The sequence below is a fragment of the Pinus tabuliformis genome, chromosome 4_1 (genome assembly GCF_031772625.1).
Source record: "Pinus tabuliformis cultivar Carrire ecotype Pingquan chromosome 4_1, CPIR1, whole genome shotgun sequence".
Lineage (NCBI taxonomy): Eukaryota > Viridiplantae > Streptophyta > Pinopsida > Pinales > Pinaceae > Pinus > Pinus tabuliformis.
The window spans coordinates 307,406,537-307,433,433 of record NC_142303.1 but is presented as its reverse complement, the minus strand read 5'-3'; the positions used below and the strand labels follow the sequence as shown (position 1 = coordinate 307,433,433).

General features: G+C 38.0%; 1 protein-coding gene across 1 annotated transcript in view; it reads right to left on the bottom strand.

The window, feature by feature from the left end:
* Positions 1 to 5,863: 5,863 nt before the first annotated feature.
* The window catches only part of LOC149175508 (uncharacterized), a 124,750-nt gene continuing 103,716 nt past the window's right edge, over positions 5,864 to 26,897 (bottom strand). The window contains exon 3 of the mRNA XM_089422857.1: positions 5,864 to 6,214. Coding sequence (XP_089278983.1) covers positions 6,152 to 6,214 — 63 coding nt within the window. The 3' untranslated portion in view covers positions 5,864 to 6,151. The remainder of the gene's footprint in view (positions 6,215 to 26,897) is intronic.

Sequence of the window (26,897 nt, the reverse complement as noted above, 5' to 3'; positions counted from 1 at the left end):
GGGGGGGCTAGAGGGGTCGGGCTGAGGGTGAAGGGGGGAAAGAGAGGAGGGAGCTAGAGGGGAGGGAGGTGGAGAAGGATCAACTAGATGAGGGGGAAAATCCAGTCTAGCTAGGGAAGGATCGGGAGGGGAAGCTAGAGAGGCAAAAGGATTGGAATCAGAGGGGAAAATGGGAGGGGAGGAGGAAGGAGGGGCACCTCTAGGAAAGGGAGCAGAGGAGGAGGGGGCAAAAGTCTTGGAAGACTTGGATCCTGACTTATTCTTTTTGACTGGTACCCATTGAGGGTCTTGAGATTCTATTGTTTCTTCTACTTCTTTCTTTGAACATCTATTTGCAAAATGACCATATTCATGACATACCTTGCATTTGAATGAAATCTGCTCGTAGTCCAACTGTTGTATGTGAGTCCATTGATCAACCTTTATTTTCACTGCTTCTGGAAGCCCTTTTCCCAAATCAACTTCCACACAAATTCTAGCACAGGCATGCATGTTTTCTTTTGGTTCACTTCGATCAATATATTTTCCAACAACATTTCCTATTGCTTTCACAGATTCATCTCCCCAACAATGAAGAGGGAGGTGGGGAAGACGAACCAAACCAAGACAATATATGAAACATCAAGCTAAGGGTCAAAATTTGGTGTCCATCTGTTTAAATATAGACCTATGGTATCCATGAAATAAGGACCATTTCTGAATATTAAATCTCTGTCTTCTTTAGATTCAAAGTAGAATGTGAAGAAGCCTCTTCCACAAAATCAAATAGATATTTTCCCTTGAGTTGAGTGAGACCAATTTTGCTCAACCCATTTTTGAACAGTTTTTGGAGAAGGCCAGAGGCCAGTGAACTGCCCAACCAAACCCTTCTTAGAAAGAGAGAGGGAAGCTCTACGAGGCAGAGAGGGAGGAAGAACAATTTATGGGATTTCCACAAGTTTTTTAACAAATTTTGACACGACAAGATGGTCCCGAGGGGGGCCAAGGGAGGAGACAAGGCTAGCAAATGCAAACACAACCTCATCAGGGGGGGGGGAGGCCGCAGAGGAGCGAGCCCCCTCTAGATCAAACTTCAGAGGGGCCATGAGGGAAACCTACCGGGAAGAGAGAGACCTTCGGAACAATAGAGCGCCGTGTAGCTTAGGCAACTAGGTTGTTTTTTTTCTTTTCATAATTATAATTTTCATAATTTTTTTTTATCCAATTTCGTATATATATAGATATATATATTTCATAAAAAATTTAGAATGTTTTATTTGCTAAGCATGGTAGATTTGAAAAGCCCTTTCTTTTGTTAATTTAAAAGTGGGATACAATCACCTTTTATATATATATATATATATATATATATATATATATATTATATCACTTAGTCTAACTAATAGACTAAATAGCTTTGGATTAATTTTAACCTAAATCTGCTAGAGATTTAAAAAAAATTGAGTTTAAGTTAAGCAAAGTCTTTCGGTAGAAATCACATAAGAGAAATTTTTGGCCGACGCGTTTCGAACCAACAAGTGTGGTTCATCATGAGGACCAGATGAAGAGGCAGACCATGGCAAAGGCTTAAATAGAGAGCAATGTAGAGACATAATTTCAAGTAACAACTATATTTGAATAATAATATTTAAATTATGATATTAATTTATTAATATATTAAAAACAAATATTATTCAGTAACGACTATATTAAACGACTAGTTTTTGAAAAAAATATTTAAATAATGATATTATTTCATTAATTTATTAAAAATATTAATAGGTAACGACTATATTAAACGGCTAGTTTTTGAAAAATAATATTTAAATTAATTTATTAAAACCAAATATTACTAGTTTTCGAAAAATAATATTTAAATAATGATATTAGTTTATTAAATTATTAAAATATTAATATTTAACGACTAGTTTTTGAAAAATAATATTTAAATTCATTTATTAAAACCAAATATTATTAGTTTTTGAAAAATAATATTTAAATTGTGATATTAGTTTATTACTTTATTAAACAACTAGTTTATGAGAAATAATATTTAAATAAATAAAAAATAAAAAATGAAAGTCAAACTTTAAAGGAGGGGAGTAAAAAATTATTAAAATGAGTCAAGACCCTAATCGAGACAAGGTCATTTGATAAATAATTAATGGAAATAAAATAAAATAAAATAAAAATAATTAATGGAAAAATAAATAAAATAAAATAAAAAGATACACGAGTCAAAAGATATGTATATAAATAAATAAATAAATAAAAATAGAAATAGAAACATATATATATATATATATATATATATATATATATATATATCTCCAAAGAAAAGTAATCAATAAATAAAACGGGGTCAACAATAACATATGGGGCTTAGGCCCATTAAACAAATAACAGAAATACTAAAAGGAGTTAAGAATGAATAGGATGATAAAATACATTAAAAAACACGAAGGGTCAAGAAAATAAACTCTAATGAAGAATAAATCAACAACAAATACTATAAAAAGGACACCAATACCTACATAGATAAACAAACAAACAAAATAAATCGCAAAAAGAAGCCTAAAAAACTAGGAGGACAGGACAGGGACCCAACTTCTACTAATATTCCAACCATCATCTCTATTCAAATTATTGGGTCTTTTTTCAATTTCTAGGGCCTCCCTCAATTTACGATGATGGAAATGGCTAACCATAGCAACAACTTGGGCTTCCTCAATGCAGATGTGACGCTTAGATTTATTTGCATGTTCTGCTACATCAGAGCAGCGGGTCCTGCCATGCTTGATGTCAGCAGCATGCTCACGAATCCTTTGATTAATCGAGTGACCAGTCTCACCATTGTAGGGAGTCCCATAAGACCATGGGATCACGTAAACACCCTTCATATTCTTGGGGTCCACTGGGTCTTTTACAGATCTAAGGGAGCTTCAGATGGTATTTAAAGGCCTAAAGGTTGAAGTCACCTTATGCTTCCTTAGGATCCTCGCAATCTTGTCAGTGGTCCCTTGGATAAAAGGAAGATGAACACCAGAAAATTGATCCTTGGTATCTTTCTTAGCACTAGGACCTTTTTCAGCTCTGAGGAAAGCCTTAGTACATTGGTGTCTACTATACCCATTATTAAAGAAAACACTTAGGAGATGTTCTTTCTCTTCATTGAGATGGTTCTCATCAGAAACTCTTAAAGCTCTAGTCGCTAAGGTGTTGAGAACACCAAGATTTTGAGCTGGGAAATGATGAGAATTAGCATGAAGATATTGTTCCGTATGAGTTTTCTTACGAAATACCTGATGAGAGAAAGAGCCATCATCATTCCTTGAGAGGAGGACGTCAAGGAAGGGCAGACTACCATTACATTCAAATTCCATGGTGAACTTTATAGAACTAGATTGATTGTTAAGATGGAGGAAAAATAGTTCCAACTTTTCTTTACCATGGGACTAGATGACACAAGTGTCATCCACATCTTAGGTAGAAGACGAGAAGAAGCTAAGGCCTTTGATTCAAACTCCTCCATGAATAGATTAGCTATCACATGGGAGAGGGGGGAACCCATGGCGACACCGCAAGCTTGCTCATAGAATTCCCCATCGAATGAAAAGAAAGTAGAAGTAAGACAAATACCAACTAAATAAGCCATATCAGGATCTGTGATGCGCTTGATGATTTCGATGGCCTCGTTGATAGGGATATTAGTGTAGAGGGAGACCACATCGAAGCTCACAAGCTTGTCAAGTTGTTTAATATGTAGAATTTGAGTGCCTCAAGGGTTTCAAAATGCATTTTAAACAAAAAAAAATCACAAACTTACTTGAAATTGTATGGGTGAAAAAGACTATTTCGACTATAAATTAGATTGTGCCTATATTATAATATTTTTAGAATTTCCCTTGGATAATAGATTTTTTAATATTCATATAAATTTAAAATTTATATTAATAATAAATATTGTTTTTAAGTAACTTTTATAATAATAATAATAATTATTTTTTTTCTCCATAAAATTAAGCTATTTATATTACAAAAAAACCAAAATTACAGCAAAAATTTACATCAGGGCCGCGGCCCTGCATCTCCAGAGAGATTTTCCCCATGATTGACCATTCAGAGCAACACTGGCGCAAAAAGAAACCAGTTTTTCTTCCTTCCGACATAACCAACATCTAAATTGACACAGTAGACATATGAGCCGACACGGTGGACACATAAAATGACACGGTGGACGCATAAGCTAACATGGATGACACGTAAACTGACACTGTGGACATATAAACCGTCACGGTGGACATAAACCCAGTAACAGACAGACAAAGTGAGCAGAAAGAGTTGGACAGAGAGTTGCGTTCCTGGCCGTGAATACAAAGCAGCTTCTGAGTTAATCTTCATCAGTTGTGTGAGGCTCGTCCGTCACTGGACCTTTAAGCTTCTTTGAATCCTCCGTGTCCGAGCGCAGCAACCTCTGAACCGGCTCACTAGGACCAGCATCATCAGCTTGAGTTGGTTGCCTCATGTCAACTCTGGGAACTTGCATGTCGACCCTTGGCACCGTCAGGTCTTCCAGTTGCCCCCTGAGATTGCTGCAGTGCACCACAGTGACTGAGACGATGAGGGAATTGTTCTCCAGCGTGCAGGGGATCCGATATCGAACAGCCGGGTGCTCCACATGACCGCATTCCAGAATTTCACCTCTGCCTCTTACATTGCTGCGTCCGGCAAGCCTGCTCGGAAATCTGTTCTGCTCGGAGGTAATTTCCACTGAGGAGGAAGGCGAAATGTCAAGCCTCTGGGTGGCAGAACGGCCCCTAGAACCTCCTCTACGACTGCTCATCCTGGGCCTCTCTGTTGGCATCCGACAATTGCCTCCCGTTTCAGAATTCCCCTGAGAAATCTTGCACTGGGCCAGAGAATGTTCTGTCTCTGCCAGCACCTGCTCGGTCCGCTTGAAAGAATGCGGGAAAGCGGCTTGGAGTTCAAACTTAACGAGTTCCATTCTCCTCGTCTGCTGTTGCGCATTGAGTGGCGCCTGGACCAGACTTGACATTCCAATGACTTCACCCTCCGCGAAAAATGGCGCCTGAACCAGACTTAATATCCCGATTGCTTCACCTTCCGGCAGAGTTATTACACCTGCATACTGGTATGTCGTGGCTCGTCCGGGCTGACACCTGCCCATGTGACGAGCCACCTGCCTCTCACGCATCATAAACACCCGCATCCGGGTAATAATAATAATAATTATTATTATTATTAAAAAAATTGGTAATACAATGGTTTTGTTGTTAGTGGATTAGGTATAAGATTATATTCCATATTGTATTTACCTGATATAAGATCGATTCCATTCCATCCATTACTATAATGATTAGGTATACTTATCTCTAATATAAACACAAATAAATAGGGGTTTGAACCAAAAACTTTATAAATTTGACATTTGGAATATATTATTTATTATTTTTTAATTATAAATTTTTTAAAAAATAAATATTTTCAATAATTAAAAAAATAGATGTAATTTATTTTAGTGATTTTTTAGTTATTATTATTATTAATAAAATTTAATCATATTATTTTTTGATAAAATTGTAATATTTAATTATTTAAATTGCATTTTTAAATAAGTTAATACATTTACCATATAAACCCACCTTAAAACGTTTGAATTTTACCGAACTTAACAGTTTAAAATTAAAATTTTCCCATTTAAAATCTACCTTTTTTAAAACAACCCAAAAATTGTGACAAAGAATATACTCTGCATTTTTAAACCACTTGAAAAATACATTGAAATGGATTGATGGGAATATTAAAATTACAAATTTGAGCCAATTGGCCCCACCTCCCAGCTTGAGGTGGACCTTATTGCCACTTCTTTATTGCATTTTACAAAATGAATCTCAACTCTGTTGTTAATGTACAAACCTTAAGAGATTATATTTAAGGTCATAAGATTCTTCTCGGTAACCTCTGACACCTATAATTAAGCCTTTGCTAATGCCTTCGCTATTTTACAGGAGGAAATATACCGCATGCTTTAACGGTATTGAACTTTGATGAGAAAAATATCACCTCTATATTTACAAACCTATTTGGTAATTTACATGATAACACATTCTTAACATTCTAGTAAGTACTACATCATTAATTATTTTCTCTCTCAGATATACACCAAGATGGAACAAAATGGTTTAAATGACACCGGCGAATATAACAGGCTGATCTGCACAAAAATTACAAAGCATAGATTAGATTTCAATAACAATAATATAGTGTAACATGAATAGTGCAAATATCTTATTTTGAATTAAAAAAATAAAAATAAAAATATTAATTATTTGAGTAGGTTTCTTCATACAAGTATTTAAGTATTGATATTCATTATCAATTTAATTTTAATTATAGCATTGAGAAAAATATTATTGGTGGTTGGAAAATTTATTATGAGTTTGAAAGCAATTGTAAGTCGACTGATTTTTGGATTTGGAGTAGCAAATAGTTCCTCTTTGAGACTCTCGCCACCCCTGTTATTTTATATCGCTGTGAGGTTTGGAGTTGCAGTATATCTGGAGAATCATAGAGGAAGATCGAGCTGATCCAAATGCAATTTATAACCTACAACCTCAAGATTAAAAAAAAAATACTCCCTATCCTATCCTCTTGATTGAAGCTAGCATTTCCACCATTGAAAGCATGTCTATGTTTAGGTATCTGATATATAAGAAGAAGCTTTCCAATATGGAAGACAAGAGGTTCCCCAAAATTGCTTTTAACTCTAGCCAAAACCCCCACCTCTAACTCAAGCGAGGATGACATAAGGATATTCGGTCTTGGCTCAACCATTGGGGGATAAAGGAGGAAATCATCTTGGAGAATAACGATAATATTAAAAATACAATTACCTCCAAATTCAAGGATAAGTTGTGGGATGATAAGGAGCTAGAGGGAAAAATGAAGCTAAGGTATTATAAGGACGTGATCAACCCCACTCTTGCTAATCGGAATTATCTTTCTATCTTGACTAGCGTCAAAAAGAAAATGAGTACTGCGAAGATAAGAACTACTTCTCATGATCTTCAGAGTGAAATTGGGCATTGATCTATTCCCGACACACTGTGAGATGAAAGAATCTGTCATCTTTGTGATACTAAGAGGGTTGAAAATGAAAAACACTTTCTTTTGGACTGCCCGACTCTTACTCACATTCATTCTCATTTCCAAAACATTTGCCATACTACTAACCTTCTTGACTTGTTAAGTCAACAAAACTATAATAATTTAGGAGCCCTTCTTTCCCTTATTTTTGGTCATAGAAATAAAGTATTAAAGAGTCACAATTAATTTCTTACTTTCTTAAGGTTTGATAGACCACATTGGTCTTAATAGATGTTAACAATCATCACCATCATCATAATTATTATGTGTACTACTCAAAATTCATGAGAAAACAATTCATCGTATTTTCATAGATTATTAGCATAGATCACATCAATTTTTAATATGATTAGATTTTCTTTTTCTTTTTTAATCCAACTTGACTTAAGGCACACCAACCATTCTACTAATAATTTTTTTACATTCTCATAAAATACCGTTTTTAAAATGTATGGAAATTTATTCTTCCTTATAAAAATGCAAATTCATGAAAATGTAATAAAATGTTACGAGAAATAGATGGAAAAGCCATCCATAAGAAATCATAGAAATCTATTCTTAATTGTAGGTTGGAAGTTACCAATAACCGGAAAAAGGTTTTTTGTTTTGTTTTTGTTTTTTTTTCCTGGGATTTTATACTTTTTCATTATGAATTTCTTGCCAACTAAATATACTTATAAATATATTATTATTATTATTATTTTTTTTTTCATTATGATTTTCTTGCTCACTAAACATACTTATATATATATATATATATATATATATATATATATATATATATATTTTGGAAAAAAATGGTTTTTCTTTCCAACTAAATATACTTATAGTAATTAAGAGGAGTCTCAAATTTTAAAGTTTTTATTAAATTATTATTAACAAAATTATTGAAAAGTTATATGAGTTTGTTTAGATTTTTTTTAAAGTGAAAAGATATTTGATCTTTTTTGGGGTTTGGTAGATCCAAAGTTAAAATAGATTTAGGTTGGTTTAATTTCCTCCTTTAAATAAATTATATTCCATATGAATACCATGGGTTCTTATAAACATGGAGCTCAAAAACCACCAATAATTTGACCAAGTCAAATTTACCTTATTATTTTAGTTTAAAGCTATTTTTATTTTAACATAAAGTTATTTTTAATTTTTCCTTTATTTTATTTTTGATTGAATAAAAATGTTAAACGTAAAGTTATTTTTATTTTTATTAATAAATATTACTTTTATTTTTATGTTATTTGACCAAGTAAAATGTTTACATAATATAACAAAGCAAGACAACATCTCTTCCCTAATAACTAAAAAGACAATAAAATAAACACAGTTAAATAAACAATCTTACTTTAATCCAATATTAATTAATACTATTAAATTACTATACAATTTTGAAAAAGCAAATTCCAATATATTTTTAAACAAGTCAATAATATAACCAATGAGCTGACAAAGTGTACTCTAAATGGTCAAATTAAAAAGCTGATGACTTGAAGAGGAAGAAAAGAGTATGAGTTAGAGCATAGTACGTTTATCCCGTATGATTTTTATGATGACAGGAAGATAAAGGGTGGATAAGTACATAATAACTTTATCCCTCTGATTTTGATAAAAATCATTATATGTTTGAGCTTTAATCCACACGATCCGCCCACGCTTCTTAATATACTTGATTATCTCATTCACGCTTTATAACCCCGCCATATATATTGCTTTTATAATAAACCAGGGGAGCTACGTGGCAATTAGTCCCTGCGTTAAGTTGGAGGAATTTAGAGGTTCAGTTACTAGAACGGGTTGACGGGACAGGACGGCTTTACATGGGATTATGTTATACTTGGGATTTGCACACCACTTCCTGAATCCAACCACGTCATGCAAGGCCAGAGACGCCATGTCACAAATGAAGGTCAAGTGAAAGTTGGACAATAAGTTTCATATTTTCAGCCATATATTGATTTCCAAGTCACTCGATCTATTGATTTTTGTGTACAGAAGAAGCCACAGATTAAGTTCCAAGTCACTGGACCAATTGATTATTGTGTACAGAAGAAATAGCTTCGCTGGACATTTCTTAAGTATTCACTGCAAATCCTTTCGCTTGCATAAATGTGATATAGAAAGGTTATTCCATTGATACACTGTGGTAGGGTTCGCTTGTTTGTCCATGCATGAGCAAAGAAGCACATCGTGGGTAGGGATTAAGTAAGTGAAGCAAGAGGTTCCTTCCCAACAACTATGATGCAAGAGCTTTCGCCTCTCTATTTTCCTCCCCAACCTGTGATAAGTCTTATTGTCTCACCTTGTTCATTCCTCATCCCTAGAAGGGGGCCCCTGATTCCAAACCTTTATTTAGCACAGTCCTTCCTTCTCTCCGACAACGAGCTTCTTCTAACCCCACCGTCCTGTGCTAGTGTCAAAGCAAGAAGGAAGTACGTCGAGAGACCTCCCAGTCAGCGTAGAAAGAAAGAGAACGGAGTGAAGACAAGCATCTATATCCGTGCTAACGTAGTGGCACCCACATGATTGTTTTGTCATGAGAAACACAACCACGTATCTCTCATGCTAAACACCAACCTACATGCATACCAAATGCCTTATTACGATAAACGCCAACTTGCCTGCATGCATACCAAATGCCTTATTCTGGCATAAATAAATCGTCTCGGTAGTGGGAAGTGGAACAAAGGTTAGCTTCGCTGTCAACGAGGTCCATTACCGGCTGGCTCCGGACTGTAAAAAACTACCTAACAGAGAAATCCCCTATCTCTCTCGAATATGCTAACCAATTCTAGCTTCATTTCTTCTACTTGTGGTCCATATGAAGACCTTGAACCAGTAGCCACCATCTCGCCCAGTACCAGCGATATACCAAACAATCCAACAACAGTAGTTCCAGAGCCATGTTTTCAGGTGCAGAATCAAAGCGAGTAGTTCCACCAGCAGTAGTTCAAGATGCAGCAAGTTCCAGAAGCAGGAGCAAGGCCATCGCAGAGGTTACAGATACAGGGACAGAAGAAAAGGTAGCCCATAAAGTAAGAGTTCCATGGACGACATAGAGCTGTTCTAATTAATATGCAAGTTCCCCATACTGTATTTGATTTCTGACATTTCCACCAAACATTAATATTTTTAGTTGTTATCCTTGGCCTTAAGTTCGGTCAGGGCAGAAAGCGCAAATAAGTTTATTGGACAATATTCCAATTTCATCTAAATTGAATAAGCTACCAAGGGACAAATAGAAACTACGACACCACATAGTCGAGACCAGGGGACAAATAGTGAGTTGCCGCAATGCATTTTTCTAAAGATTTTTGAGACTTGGATCTCTATGATGAGTGCGCACCCATCCCGCTTTTGATGAAAATGTTGTTGGTGGAGGTAGGAATGTTGGCCTTTACACCACTTAACATGGCAACATAAACGTTGGCCTTTACACCAGTTAACATGGCAGAATAAACAGTGCAGGTGTGCTTGCAGCTTTGTTTAGACTTCTGAAGAAGCAACTTTCTTCATACTTCCGAAGAAGCCAATCTAATGCCTCCTGCAACAAAAGGAAAATAGACATAAGCTGGAAAATGTTGCGGGAAGACAGGTATTACTCTTCATGAATCACTAAAGTCTGTCTTGCTCTTATTTACAGTTGAGATGGGGAGATATGCCTCCGCTTATAACCTTATCCTGTATATATAAAACATATGAGCATACCTTGATTGTGATAACTCAATGCCTCCAGCAAGAAAAGAATGCCTCTGCAACAAAAAGCTTGCAACAAAGATAGGGGAGCTGAAGCCTGCAACAAAGATAGGGGAGCTGAAGCATGCAACAAAGCTAAGCCCGCAACAAATATTTTCTAATCAAAATGCATGCTGCTATTATATGAGAAAGATTTTATTTCTAATCACAGATAAGCATATGATATAGGCTTTTCAATTCAGCTGACAGAAACATAAGCCTCCTGGATGGGTATCATGTTAGGTGCTAGAATCTGCCTCCCGGACGGGTTTCATGTTAGGTGCTAGAATCTGTCGGAGCTTTTTTGACATTTATTAGCTGCTGCAATCTGCCGGGAATTTCATAAATTTGTAAACCTTTGGTGGAAATGGCGACTCCTAATCGAATTTCTGAACTTGTTCAGGAAGCACAGGGATGCTTTGTGTGATGTGACAAAACCGTCATCTTCATCTTCAGAGCCATCAACTTCCAGGCATGGTGGAAGCGGCTAACCATCAACTTCCAGGCATGTCGGAAGCGGTCTTGTTATTGAAGCCGTCCTGTTATTGAATTGTCGAACTCCTCCTTCATGCATCACCGCCAATATGCTTGACAACTGATAACAACATGCACTGCCCCCTGGTAGCTGTTGCACCTGGCAACTTCAACAGCTGGCACCTCAACAACATGCACCACATGGCAACTTCAATGCACCACCTGGCAACTACAACTTGGGAACTTGCTTTAGCTTACCATTATAGCATTTAATATTTGTTAAACTGTGAAACTAATGCTAGCATTAGTTTACATAGTGAAACAGATTTCTGAAATAAGTACACATAATATATGCTTTTGGCCTCTCCGCCTCAGGAAGAGGCAAAATAAAATGGTGAAACGATATGCGACTAAAAAGTTTAGTTATAAGTGATCGGGAGTAATAATAAACAGGTGAATTAATGTTTTAACATCGCCAATCGATTATAATAATCCTAGCCGTACCTACGGCAAAAACTAATAAAACTTTGCAAAATTTCGTGATCCCTTCATAGGTTGCCTTTTTATGTTAATCCAAAATTCATAAACAAAAATCTAAATAATAACAATTTTAATTTATTATATAATTTTTTTTTAATTAAGTGAACTTTTATTATATATATAAATAAATAATATTTTTGATTGTTGTAATTGTTTATACCTTTATTTTCATTATCTCAAACAAATAAATATATTAATATTGAATCTTACTTTAATCAATATGTGTAGTGAGAAAAGCCTTTTATAAATTTAATGCCGCTAAAAAATAATGCTACTTTCTACATAGTTTTATTAAAAAGCGGATTTTATAAAAGTAAATAAATTATTATATTAAATATTTAATAATTTGTGAGATTATTAAAATTAAAAATTTAATTTATTATTATTACTATATCTTATAATTTCTTTTATTTATTAATATGTGTATAATATAAACATGAACTTTCACTTTCATTATTGCTTTTAAGTTACTATACATATTTTTAAATTCTTATATTTTATAACTTTTTAAAATCTCACTTGGATTTCCATGACTTTAATAAATAATTTTATTATTAAGGTTTTAATAACATAAATTTAGCAAATTATAAAATAGAATATTATTATATATTTTAACCTTAGTGTTAATTTTAATGATTTATTAACTTTAATGATTTATTAACAAAGTGTGGCATACCTTTCTCTATTTTATTAAATTTTACTAATTTAATATGTTTCCACTCTACCACTTCTTAACACTAAATTAATATCAACTACCTCACATATTTAAAGGCCTAGGTTGCTTATTCGTTTCATAACTCCTTTTCAAAACCCTTTACTAAAGTGAAGCGGACACTTGGAGACTTAACTCTTTGCTTTATATATTAGTATATTGCTCTTTCTTTGCACTATTTCCTTTGGATCTTCGTAGTGATTATTTCTATATTTTCAACCAAGGTACATTATTTATATACTATATTTTTAATTTCCGTATTATATATGTGGAAAAATTATCATAATTGAGTTTTGAAATCAATAGGGAGGATAAGTATTTATTGTTTGTTATTTATAGACTACTTTATCCCTATTATTTAAAGAAAACCATATCTTGGTTTGTAAAAAGGCACGCTTTCACTCTTGCCGGCTTTCACTCTTACACTGTTAACCATTTAATTTTACATCATTAACCTAATTTCTTATATTAAAAAAAAACAAGCTCTTAACCAAACAAAAATTGTTTTAAGCATACTCCATTAATTATATATATATAAACATATATTTTTATTTATTTAACTTATTCAAAAAATTATTTAAATAACAAAATTTCACATTATAACGAAAAAAAATCACTAATTATAAACTTAATAACTCAGAGCAGAAATTAAATTTTGTTTAACAAAATAATTATTTTCCAATCACCTAAACTACACCTAATTGACACAATAAATTTTCAATTATTTTAAAATAATTATATATATATAGATAATAAAATAAAAAATCTTTATTAATATATATACAATTTTCATCGATGAAAGAATGCTATTTACTCTCCTTTATTCTCATATTTTTCACTTTTCTGGTTTTCTTATTTTCTTGGTTTGAGTGTCAACTCCATTCTTCGTGAGCTCAGTTTTGCTAGGTTCGTGTTATATTGTGAGTAGAGTCCTCTCCTTTATGATGTGAAGGTTCTTTAAATTTGATTCTTTGCCGTAATTTTTGTTAAGTTGTAAAAATAGGGTTTTAAAATTTCATAGTTTTTGTTGAGTTGTAAAAGTAGATTTTTAATATTTTATAGTTTTTGTTAAGTTATCAAAATAGGTTTTTATTTTTATTTTTGAAAGTAAGGGGAAAATTTCTTTTTTCATTGCGTCAAGCTTCTCTACAGTCCAGTAGGAAAGTAGATTTCACGTAAAAACATAAACATGTAAATGTAAATGTAAACGTAAGCGTAAAAGTAATTAACATTTAACATTTTTAATCTAATGTAGACCCTATATATATATATATGCTAAATAAATAAAAATATAAATAAACAAGGTATGGAAAATAAATAAATATAAAAGAGGTAAGTCATCCAAGAAAAGATCCTTGGGAAATATTAGAATGAAGAAACCCTTCACCCAATTCCCCCTAAGCCAGTAGATAAAGGGAAGAAACCACTCAACCCTGTATCACCTGCCAAAAAAGAACCTTTCGATCCCATTCCAAATAAAGATGGAGCCTCCAAAACTAAGCAATTACCCCCATAGATAAAGCCATTCTGCAATGAGAATAAAGAACCTGTTGAGTCGATATAGTGAGCGGAAGGCAGAGAGCGACTACGAGACTATAACATAGCCCTGGTGCAAGAATGGGGATTCCCCTGAACCCGGGAGTGGAAGCAAGGTGAGGGGAATGACAAGGCCGCTAGCAGATAAGGCACGAAGCTTCAGGTATTTTTTAACCGTGGTGGTTTGGAACCACTTGGTTATGCGGATTTGCCGGGTCAAGAGAGAAGGGGATTGAACGATGGAGGTAGATGGTGGAATAACCAGGCCAGTGTCTGTTGTAGGGTGATATGCACATCAGAGCATAGGGATAGTGAAAGAGTGAGAGTGATAACGCCATTTTTGCATGGACGTGGAACTTGTTGATTATTCTTCAGATACAATGGAGGCTTCCCAAATATGGGTGGAGGAGCCACATCAACACCAAACTGGGGTTTCATCGGAGCCACCCCATGAACCGGAAGTCCAGGTTAACGCTTATATTTTAGAGCTGGATGATGTGGAGGGTTCCTTAAATTCCCTAGGGTTTACTCACCCTAGCTCGACTATGAATGCAAAATTTCTTCAGCTACAGGAGGACCAGGCTCACTCGATTCTGCATATACCATCGCCATCAGAGCTACAATATTGGGAACTCGAGCAACAGGGACAAGAGACAAATGTATAGGGTGCATCGTTCGTGGTGGGTGGGGACATGAGCGATTATGGGGCTGACACATATGGTTTTTCCAATTCAGGGCATAATGTACAAGGCTTAACAGTTGCCGACCCCCAAGGCTCGAGACTTCGTCTCGTGACACGCTGTTGGGACAGGGTCCCCTGGGGTAAAGTTTTGTAATACATTTTGGTATACTTGTAAAGTCTCTACATTTTGAGGGAGCGGGGTGCGAAGGTCATAGGAGACAAAAGGGGCTTAGTCCCTTAATTTTCTAGAAGATAGAAAGTTTTGTGACCCGCCAATGGTTCGCAGACCATGGTATTGTAAAAGTGAAGGCTATGTATGGAAGAGTCATAGCGAGTCTAGGAAGTAACTTAATAATAGAAGATCATTATATGGGCAAGTAAGCTAAGGCAGGAAAGTTTGTTTCCTGTACTTAGGCGAAGGGGAAGGCTCCTGCAGCTGAGTGCGCGAAGACCTTGGTAAGTCCACAGGCTGAGTGCACTGGCCCCTGTAGCTGAGTGCGCAGGGAAGAAGAGTTTGTAATTGACAATTATATCAATAAAAGACTGTTTTGAAGCTCTACTTGTGTATATTTGCAACTATCTTTTCTTATGCCATTTCTGTGTATTCACTCGGATATTTTGAATTGATATGAAGTAATGTTTAATTAATACGCAAAAGTAGCAGATCTGCATTTTTACTTACTATTATGAATGAATAAAGCATTTCACGAAGGTTAAGATTCTGTTTTAGCAAGTTATTGCAATCATTTATCTTTTAAGGGTTACGGTTCGCGAAGGCTGAAAGAAGCCCTAAAAGTCACATGAACCCATCACATTGACCTTTGGATGTAGAAACCTGGTTCTGTCATCCCCCAATACTGCTTCGGGTGAGACTGCAACCTGCACTATGCTGGTTATTGCCGAAAGGGCCAGTAGTTAGGGTTTTGTTGGTTGGTGCAACTAACTTTGAACCTGGGTCAGGACCCATCAAGCCAAAAAATGGTTCCATTGCCAGGACCGGGATCTATCTTAGGAATGTGTGATGTTGAATAAATGTTTCCCAACTAAGAAAGAAATCGAGAAGTGGATAGATCGAAAGCTGCACGAATTCGTGGCTCAGGAAAACAAGAGTCCGCGTCTGTCCAAGGAAGAGTGGCTGAATAGATATTTGTATACCGACGAGCATGAAATTTTCTTCTGTTCTTTTTCATGCGAATTACATGAGTGGTTGTCTAAATTAGCGGATAGTTAGGGTACGTGGAAGCTTGACGACCCTATTGTGTGGACCCCAGAACTGGTGAAGCACTTGAAGGCTTCATCAAACAAAATTGCGCGGGCTTTCGATCACTGGATCGATAGTATTATGGGAGGATTCATTATCGAGTTCGCGATTGATATGTCCACTAGTTATAGCGAAGCAGAGCGTAGGTTTTTCAAGGGGCCAAGAGGTAAGTACCTGAAGTCCTTGAAGACTTGGATTAAAATGTTATTGTGTGAAAAAAGGGTTATGCCACTAAATTAATGTTTAGAAGAGATCTAACGGGAGCTACGCGAAGTGGGAAAACATTAAGAAGAGACCTAGATTTAGTTGCTGAATACAATCCTCTGTTAGGAGCGTCTGATAGTGATGAAGAAAGTGGTGTTCTGAGGACACTGCTAGGTGTGCTGTAGGCAGTAAGACAAAGTATCACATCGATACCGAATCCATCCACTCCACCTCTGCCATCACCTCCACCTCACACAACTACACCTACACCTCTACCTCCATCTCCACCTCCATCATTCAACATGGTGAACACGATGAAGATGCCTATGTTTAAGGGTCTGGGGACTGAAGACCTTGAGCAATTTTGGTTCGTAGTAGATGCCGTATGGAAGGCACAATAGATTATTGATGATGACATGAAGAAAGCACAATTAGTTACGACGCTATAAGACAGAGCACTGAGATGGTATATCAAGTTTTGTTCGGGTAAACCCAATGCAACTATGCTGGAAACACAACAAGCGCTAAACAATGAGTTTAAGAAGCCTAAATCGCAAGCCCAGTCAGTGACGGAGTTTAAAGAGATCCAACAAAGGGTAAATGAGTCCACATGGGACTTTGATCAAAGATTGAAGTGTCTGATCCAGCAGGCTAATATGAGGATCACGAATGATCAACACAGAGACTAGTACATTGCTTTGCTATTGCCTCATATAAGATTGCCACTATTTCAAAAAAAAATAGGAACGCAAGCTGAAGCCTTGGAGATTTCCATGAGGTTGGAGGTTTCAACCGTGCAAGATACAAATCTGGGGGTACAACAGATTCAATCACAGTTGGCCAATTTACATATGGAGTTACAGAGCCTTAAGAAGGGAAAATAAGTCTAGCCTGAGGTGTGCGCAGAAGTTTGGTGCTTGAAGTGTAAGGGCCATGGTCATGATAAGGACCACTGCCTAGTATACCAGAATTATCTTATTCGGGGGGGGTCTTGTCCCCATGAAACCAGAAAACAATGCTGGGCCGAGTACATGAGTAGCGTTATGGTGTGCTATTTGTCAAATCTCCGGGAAACACGCGACTGATAACTGTCATCTCTTGCAAAAGTTTGTATAGACTCCATAACAATTGTTTTTCACTTTCTACAAATCAGTAGGTCATGATGAGCACAATTGCCAAAGTTATGAAATGATGATGGAGCGAATCCCTACATATAGGATGCGGGTAGAAAATCAGCCTCAAGATCAGGGAACGGGTATGGCGTGCAGAGAGTTCCAAGCCCGAGGAAGAGGCCACAGAGGAGGAGCTTGGAAGGGGTCGGGGCCAAATTATTTGTTACAACTGTGGGGAAGCAGGTCATTTCACGCGTGACTTTCAAAATCCGACACACCCTTCCTATCAGTATTGCAGGCAGTTTGACCATGTCATCGAAGATTGCCTGATACTTATCGCGAAGTTGCAAGAAAAGAAGAATCAGACCCAACAACCTATGCAGAACGTCCAAATTATGAGGTCGGAGCCTCGTGAAGATGAACCTAGAATTAATATTGTTACACGAAGCAGTATTGCCATTGGAGAACATAAGGGGAAGAAACTAGAAGTTGATGGATGGGTATGCAAGGTTGCTGAAAAGGTAGTGGGGTTCAATCTAAGCAACTCAAAGGAAAATTTTATGGAGGCTAAGAAGAGCTTCGCGGAAGCCTGTACTTCTGGAAATCAGGGAAAATCCGGAGGAAATGACAACATGCATGATGTAGACCCTTCATTGTTAGTGACTTTTTTTTAAGACTTGTATGAAGCTTCTAAGGGATAGAAAGAGAGTGGAAGGGCTACAGGAATTAATAGATAATTGTACAGGTAAAAATAAATCTTTCTCAGAAAAGCGCATTGTATGCAAAGTAGGAAAAAACAAGAAGTGAATCGGTTGCGAGATGAGGCTAACTGCACAAATTGGAGAGTATGAAATGGATCAGGTAATTCTTGATCTAGGATCTAATGCGAACATTTTGCCAAAGAAAACTTGGGAGAGAATGGGGAGACTTGCGTTGCAGTGGTCTCCCATCCAACTACGAATGGAAAATCAACAAAAGATCATTCCTATGGGGCACCTATATGGGGTAACGGTAGATATTGAAGGAGCAAGCGCCCTAGCTGATTTTGAAGTAATTGAGATAGTTGATGATAGTAACCCGTACCCTGCGCTACTTGGCATTGATTGGGCCTTTGATATGGATGCGGTCATTAATCTCAAAAAGTGCAGAATGACATTCGAAAGGAAGGAGCTCAGGGTTATTGTTCCACTAGATCCGATTAAGGGTGCATGATATACTGAACCAGTCCACGATTATGAAGAAGAAGATGACCTGGATCAGATCTATAAGATCACTGCGCGCGATGAGGACTGGATCAACCCTACTATGGATGGATGAATCACATGGGATAAGGACAGTTCCTGCACTTCAAATTCTGATGAGGAGCTTGAGCATTGGCAGAACCGACTACATGAAGTATCGTTGCTGCGTTGTAACATGCTGATAAAATTGCTTCGATGCATATCCAGTGAGGTACGAAATTTGCCTTATTATGATGGTTTAGAAGATGTTAATTTATTTTTGGATAAGTTTGAAAGGGATTTACTGACGGAACAACGATTCCAAGCTCTAAATATTGCGCTGCGAGCTACGCTTGCCCATTGGTGGGGTACGCATAAAGACAACTTTGTCGATTGGAAGGAGTACCGAAGAATGATGAAGTTGAGGTTTGGGTACGCCAATACCCACTTGGTGGAGAAATACATCGTGAACGACAATCTGCACGAGCATTTGGCACAATGGGCGAACACATTGGGAGAAGAACTGAAACCATAATGGGTTGATATATTCTGTCACACGTTGGATACAATACCAATGAACTGGTATTTGGAAATAGAGCAACCACATGAGACCGCAGAATGGGACGTGTTGAAAGAAAACTTTTTGTTAACTTTTAGCTTTGAAGATGGGTTTGAATGTATAGATGAAGCACTGCAGATGATCAAAGTTGCAATATTCAAAATTCTTGAAGAACCGGTTCCGTGGGTACAACCAGATTGGAGTACGTAGTTGCGCCATGGGCTCGAATGTTATAATGTGACAGCAGAGGAGGGAAAGGAAGATCCCATAAACATCGACATCCCCAAGTCTGAAGGACACTGCAAAGTTGAGGGACCTCAAGCAGAGATCCCTGATATATCAGAGCCTTTAAAGACCAAGCAAGTAATATTGGATCAGACACGCAACCGAAGTTTGTGAAGATATGCGACTATTAGGGTGAAGATACAGTTGATAAAGTTGTAAAGCTGTTGCACGAATATCATGACTTGTTTCCCACCAAGTTCTTTGATCTGAAAGGGATAGTAGGGGATCTGGGCATCATGAAGATTACTTTAAAGCCAGATGCGAAGCCAGTAAAGCAGTGCCCCTATCGATTAAATCCCAAATATAAAGAAAAGGTGTGTAAGGAATTGGATAAGATGCTGGAAGCTGGGATCATTGAACCTGTGGAGGAGTCCGACTGGGTGAGTCCCATGGTGGTTCAAGAAAAGAAGCAGCAAGATGAAATTCAAATATGCATAGACTTGAGGAAGCTGAATGACGCATGCGTCCATGATCCATTCCCTATGCCGTTTACGAATGAAGTACTAGAGAATGTTGGAGGACAGGAAGCCTACTCGTTCACAGATGGATTCTCAAGGTACCATCAGATCAAGATCGTGCCAGAGGATCAAAGAAAGACTACTTTTGCAACTGAGTGGGGTTGCTTTCAATACACAGTGATGCCTTTTGGACTCAAGAATGCGCCCACAATCTTTTCACGAGTGGTAATTGTAGCTTTTAAGGAATTTATCCACAAATTTTTGGAGGTCTACTTTGATGACTGGACCATGTTTGGGTTGGTTAAGCGCCATGTTGCTAGTTTGTGCCTCATGCTGGATACCTGTCGAAGACATCAAATAGCCCTTAACCTGAAAAAGTGCATATTCTGTGTACCGTATGGGATACTGTTGGGTCATGTGGTTTGCAAGTAGGGATTGATGGTAGACCCTACCAAGATCGCCGTCATCGCCAATTTGGAGGCCCGGAAGAACGTTAGGTCCCTATACTACTGGTGTAACCCCTTATTGTTATTAGTACAACCCCCTTATTATATTGTTTTTTTCCTGAGAAAAAATCTGTAACCTTTTATTAAAAAATGAAAAGTTACAATTGCAGATGCATGATGCATTTCCATGAGCTGCCCAATGGGCTCGAGTGCGATGGCACCCTTCGCAACGTTACAAAACTAACGTGCAAAAAATGATGAGAAAAGAAGAGAGAGAGAGAGGAGAGGAGTGAAAGTAAAAGAAAACTGAGAATCATATATGAGTAAGACTCATGCTTTAGGTTTTCCTTCCTTTTTTCTTTTCGACCTTGCGCCACTCTCCTTGAGTGGGCTCGATCGAGGCTATGACTAGCTGTGTTTCTGCTTTCTGTGTGCCAAATTCCTTGTCTGAATCTGATGTGTCTGATTGATGGTGCCGCTTTATCCCTCCCATGATCTGGTCATCAGTAGTCTTCTCTGCCTGATTTGGGTAAAGCTGTGATGCCTTGGTATCTGATGTGGTTCCCTTCTGATTCCCCATTTCTTGGGAGACCTCCACTTTCTCTGTGGTGGTATCTTCTTCTTCGGCTTCTGATTCTTCATCTTCTGAGACCGGGGGGGAAAAGAACCATCCTTTCTTCTGTTTTCCTTTCTGCTTCCTTTTGCTGTTTACTTTTTTGGCTTCTGGACATGTGCTTTGCAGGTGCCCTGTTTGTCTACAGAGTCTGCACCTAAAAGCAGTATTTTCGTAGTCTAATACTTGCAACCAATTTTGTTGTTTGTAGATCAGCCTTATGCTGTCCAGTAGCCCTTTGCTTAGATCTACTTCCACACAAATTCGTGCAAAAGTGAAAATCCTTTCGTTGATCCTTTCCGTATCTGTTTTGATGTATTTCCCTATGCTGTTCCCGATTCCTTCTAACACTCGTTCGCTCTAGAAATGTAGGGGGAGGTTGTGTAGACGGACCCAGACCGGCATCTTGGAGACTGTCATTTTGTTTGGATCGAAGTCTGTAAACCATGGGGTCATGAACAGCCCCGCCGTTCCCCAAAACCAAGGCCCAGCATTGATGATTGTATCTCTGGCTTCCCTGGATGCAAATCTGACTATGAAGAATCCTTTGGAGCATAAGTGTATCTCGCATTCCATGGTCCAATTGACAAAGATCCAATGAAATAGCTTCGTAGGTGTTGGCCAAAAGCTGTTGAAACGACATATTAGGGCCTGCGATTCAAAAGTCTCAACATAGTTATCCAACCCTATGGAATCAAAATTAAGGGCTGGAGTTTGCCCTAGCTGGTCTACTATGTATGGCCGGGGTGTGTGTCCGCCTTGGTCTGGGGAGGATCCCGATTCTCTGTTGCCTTGGAGAATATTTTTATAGGATGGAGCTCCTTTAGATTTATGCTGGGGTGCTGTTTTTCCCTTTTCCCCTCCTGTGCTGCTTGACTGTCCCTGGAATGGTGCCCCTCCTCTCAGCCTGAGATTCAAAGCAATGGTTTCTCCTGGGCTGATCTCGTAGCTTCCCAAGGTTCTGTTGTCCTGGAGAGACCACCTGCCACTGACTAAATGTTGGATCTGGCCAGGATAGCCAGTCAAAGCACAGATTTGCTGCTTTAACAGCGAAACATAGCTATCTCCACTTACCCAGATTAAGATAGATTTCTTTTCAGGGGTTTTAATGAAAATCTGGAAACGATTATTGGTTACCTGATGTCTGCTGTTTATCTGAGCTCTGCCTGAACCGGTGTCTGTGCTGGTTGCCAGATGGTCCAGCTGTGTGTGTTCTTCCAGGTCGTGCCTCTTATTGGGTCGATCTGCCTTCAGGGAAACGAGCCCTCCGCTCATTTGATGCCTGATCCGGCCGATCTGGTTCCTTGGTTCTGAGTAGACTTGTAACTTGCTCCGATCTGTTAGATCCGGCCTGGATCTGTGAAATTTGGGCCGAGCATTTGTGAGGTGGGTTGGATCTGCTGCATGCAGTCCCCCATCATTACATGCAAGGTATGGCAATGAGGCGATTGGCCTGAAGAACGGCCTACTGGCTAGATCTGCATAGATCGGCCCAAGCCCTAACGATTCTCCGCCCCCGAGTAGGATTCTGAGCGAAAAAGTAAAAATTGTTTGCCAGCCTCTGTCCTCGCTCGGTTTCCCAGTCTCTTCCTTCCGATCTACCTTTGTTTTGTTCGGACCTTCCAATATATCTGCTGTACCCAGAGCATCGTGATCTTTCCTGGCGCTGAACTGAGTGAACGCATGACCGCAGAATGTGCAGAGCCCTTCCACACGGAAGCAGACATCGTTGCCGTTAAGAGAATCCTCACCGCCACAATCTGTATTCAAGGTCTCCAGAATACTGCGAAAGACGAAGACCTCGCAGGGCAGACTGAGAGGACCCGCGAAGTCGAAACCGTATTCCTTCTCCGCGTCCTCTAACAGAATACGGAACAGAGGGTGATTAACAGATTCCGTCTTTATCACGAATCTGGTGCGGGCCGGCCCGACGCAGACTGTGAAATACCCTTGGGAAGCCATGTCGCTGGTCTTTTTCTTCAGCGCTCTTCGGATTCTCCCTCTTCAATCCAAACCTCAACCCCCTTATTATATTGTTGTGCCCATGTAGTCCCCATATTGTTATTATTGTGCCCCATAGAAGCCCACTATTGTTATTATTGTGCCCTTACATTATTATTGTTATGTCGGCTCTGATTATATTATGACCCCTTAGACTCCTATATATAGAGAGGAGGTCTTGTCATTTGTATCATCGAAGAATTGTTCATTTGTGTAATGTAAAGGAGGTTGCCCCCTCGAATAGGCTTATTTCTAAGGCGTTGATCTATCTTTTCTATCTTTTTGTGAGCTAGTTTCATAACATTTGGTATCAGAGCTTTGGATTCTAGGGTTTCACTGCTCCAAATAGGCCATCGTGGCATTTTCTCTATAACTTTTTTGCTACGAATTTTCAGAAGCTAAACAAAAGACCCATTTGAGATGAAATCGCGCTGAACCGAGGATCCGAATTTTAGATCTTATATCGCTATATTTTAGGATATATGATCTAAGGAAGTTAGGGTTTTTGCAAGCTCCAGAATTTCAACTAAACCAGGTCATCGTGGGATTTTCGCTATAAAGCTTTCGCTACAAAGTTTCAGAAGCTAAAACAAAAACCCAATTGAGAATAAATCGGTCTAAACCTCGGCTCCGAATTTCAGATCCTGTCTTGCTATATTTTTGGAGATAGAGTCTGAGGAAGTTAGGGTTTTTGCAGACCCCTAGATTACATTCCAAACAGGTCACCTTGGGAAAATCATCATAGCTATCTCGTTGAGGATCCGATTGAAATTTCATAAGAAGTTACAGAAAGAGGACAGACTGTGGTTTCCCGTGTATATTTTTTAGACTCGAAAGTCAAAACAGTGAGACGTGGCACTTCATAAAAGTTCACTCTTCTAAAAAGGTATATAATCAGGTCATCTTGGGAGATTGTGCATAACTCTTTCTTCGAGAATCTAAATTCGATCAGACTGGTAGCATTGGAAAGAGGACACAGAGGGCTACTGCAGGTCACAATTTCAAAACCGGAAGATCCAAAATTACAGAGTTACAGTCGTTTCAAGATCGAGATCCTAAAATCAAGAAAAAGCGAGATGAGGAAGTTTGATGGCAAGGATCTGGTAGATTGGATACTACAGATGGAGAAATATTTTGATCTACATGGTGTACCACTGTTACAAAAGGTATGTATTGCATCTAATTATTTAGAACCGAATCAATTTTTATGGTATAAAGGGCTTTGTTCTCATAAACCACTTGTCACGTGGTCAATTTTCACGGAGGAAATGATAACACATTATGAGGATACAAAGAGAAACACCTTCTTTAGCCAATTGATAAATCTCAAACAAAAGTGTTCAATGGAAGAGCACATTGAGGACTTTCAAAAATTGAATATAAGGAAAAATGATATTCTAGAGAAGCAGAGGATTGATGTCTCCAGAGGGACTTTAAAGGATAACATTCAACATGAGGTTCGTCTTTGGGAACCCGATTCATTAGAGAAGGCATTCAGGTTGGCAAGAAAAGTGGAAAGAAAAATTATGGAAACAATGAATTCTACCCCTCACAACTATAAACATGGAAGTGTTGTTTCTTCTAGCCTTCCACAACCTACAAGGGTGACACCACGACAATTGGAAGAAAAAAGAGAAAAAGGGATTTGTTACAATTGTGATAGCAAATGCACTAAAGGTCATAAGTGTGATGAGAAGAAATTATTTTACATAGATTATGAAGAGGAGGAAGAAAAGGACCAAGAAACATCAAAAGAAGAGGATATACACTAGGAACCAGCCCTAGAGAAAGAAGAAATGAATCCGACCATATCTTGTAAAGCATTGGCAAGAATTACCACTCCTCAAACTCTCAAGATAGAAGGACATATCAAGAATAAAAAGGTTCAAGCAGTGAGAGATCACATCGAGCATCAACAACAAGTTCTCCAACTTTTAAAGGATAATGCCACTTTGGTGCATAATCAAATGAAAAAACAGGTAGATCAACATCGCAGTGAAAAATGTTTTGATGTAGGTGATTGGGTATTTTTACGACTACATCTCAAGCAAGCTATTTATGAGAAGGAAATGTTGGCAATACTACATGCACTTAAGAAATGGCGACCTTACCCAATGGGAAGACATTTCAAGGTAAAAATGGATCATGATAGTCTTAAATACTTTTTAGAACAAATATTATCTTTAGAAGAACAGAAAAAATGGGTCATAAATATGTTGGGTTATGACTTTGACATCATCGATAGAAAAGGGAAGCAAAATTTTGTTGCAGATGCACTCTTAAGAAAGGATGAGGATGTGGAATCATTGTTTTGTGCTGTTTCTATTATCCAACCAGATTAGATAAATGAAGCAAGGGATGAATGGAAGAAGGACGAAGAAGTGTGGCCACTCATTGAAAAGTTATAGGAGATCCCAATTCAATCAATATTGCCAGAACTTGAAGAGGAAGTAAAAATCATATTGGAACCTGGAGCAGTCACAAAAACAAGAACCCGACAGCTACGAAATCTATCAGTTTCACAGTATTTCATCAAGTGGACAACACTTTTTGAAGGAGAGGGGCATGTTAGGTCCCTATACTACTGGTGTAACCCCTTATTGTTATTAGTACAACCCCCTTATTATATTGTTGTGCCCATGTAGTCCCCATATTGTTATTATTGTGCCCCATAGAAGCCCACTATTGTTATTATTGTGCCCTTACATTATTATTGTTATGTCGGCTCTGATTATATTATGACCCCTTAGACTCCTATATATAGAGAGGAGGTCTTGTCATTTGTATCATCGAATAATTGTTCATTTGCATAATGTAAAGGAGGTTGCCCCCTCGAAGAGGCTTATTTCTAAGGCGTTGATCTATCTTTTCTATCTTTTTGTGAGTTGGTTTCATAACATTAAGCAGCTGCGCGCAACGTTGGGCCATACCGGATATTACAGGAAGTTCATCAAGGCATATGCACAAATAACTGCACCAATGGAAAAATTGTTGAAAAAGGATGCGACCTTTTTCTGGGACGAGGATTGTCAGAAAAGTTTGGATGTTTTGAAGGAGAAAATGGTGACCATGCCCATCTTAGTGTTCCTTGATTGGAAGAAGGAGTTTCATGTTCATGTAGATGCGTCCTGTATTGCACTAGGTGCGGTACTAACCCAACCAGGCGAAGGATATATTGACCACCCTATAGAATTCACGAGTAGGAAGTTGTCGAAGGCAGAAAATAACTACTTGACCACAAAGCGCAAAGGACTAGTGATGGTCTACGCGTTGTAGAAATTTTAGCACTATTTGTTAGGAGCACACTTCAAGATGTATACAGACCATTCTGCTCTAAAATACTTGGTCAACAAGCCTGTGTTGGGGGGGAAGATTTGCAGGTGGTTGTTGCTATTCCAGGAATATGATTTTGAGGTAATTGTGAAGCTAGGATGCTTGAATGCTGGTCTTGATCACCTCTCGCAGATTGAGACTGGTGATGAGCCTACAAGTTTAGAGGAAGGGTTGCTTGATGTGTATCTCTTTGCTGTTCGCGTCGCAGATGATCAATTCACATATATAATTCAGTTTTTGTCTACAGGATCGGCCCCTAAAGGATATTCGATGCAACATAAGAAAGAATTGGTGGTCCGAGCGGCTGAATTCTCCGTGATCACTGGAAATTTGTACAAAATGGGCTCTGACGAAATATTGTGCATATATGTACCAGAGTATGAACGACCAAGCATTCTGGCAGAAGCACATGGAGGAGTAGCGGGAGGTCATTATGCAGGTAGAGCGACTGCGCAAAAGATCCTGCGTGCAGGGCTTTGGTGGCCGATGGTACATAAGGACTCAAAGACGTATTGTAGGGCATGCGATGTTTGTGACAGGATGGGGCAACCATTGCAAAGAGATGAGTTTCCATTAAATCCACAAG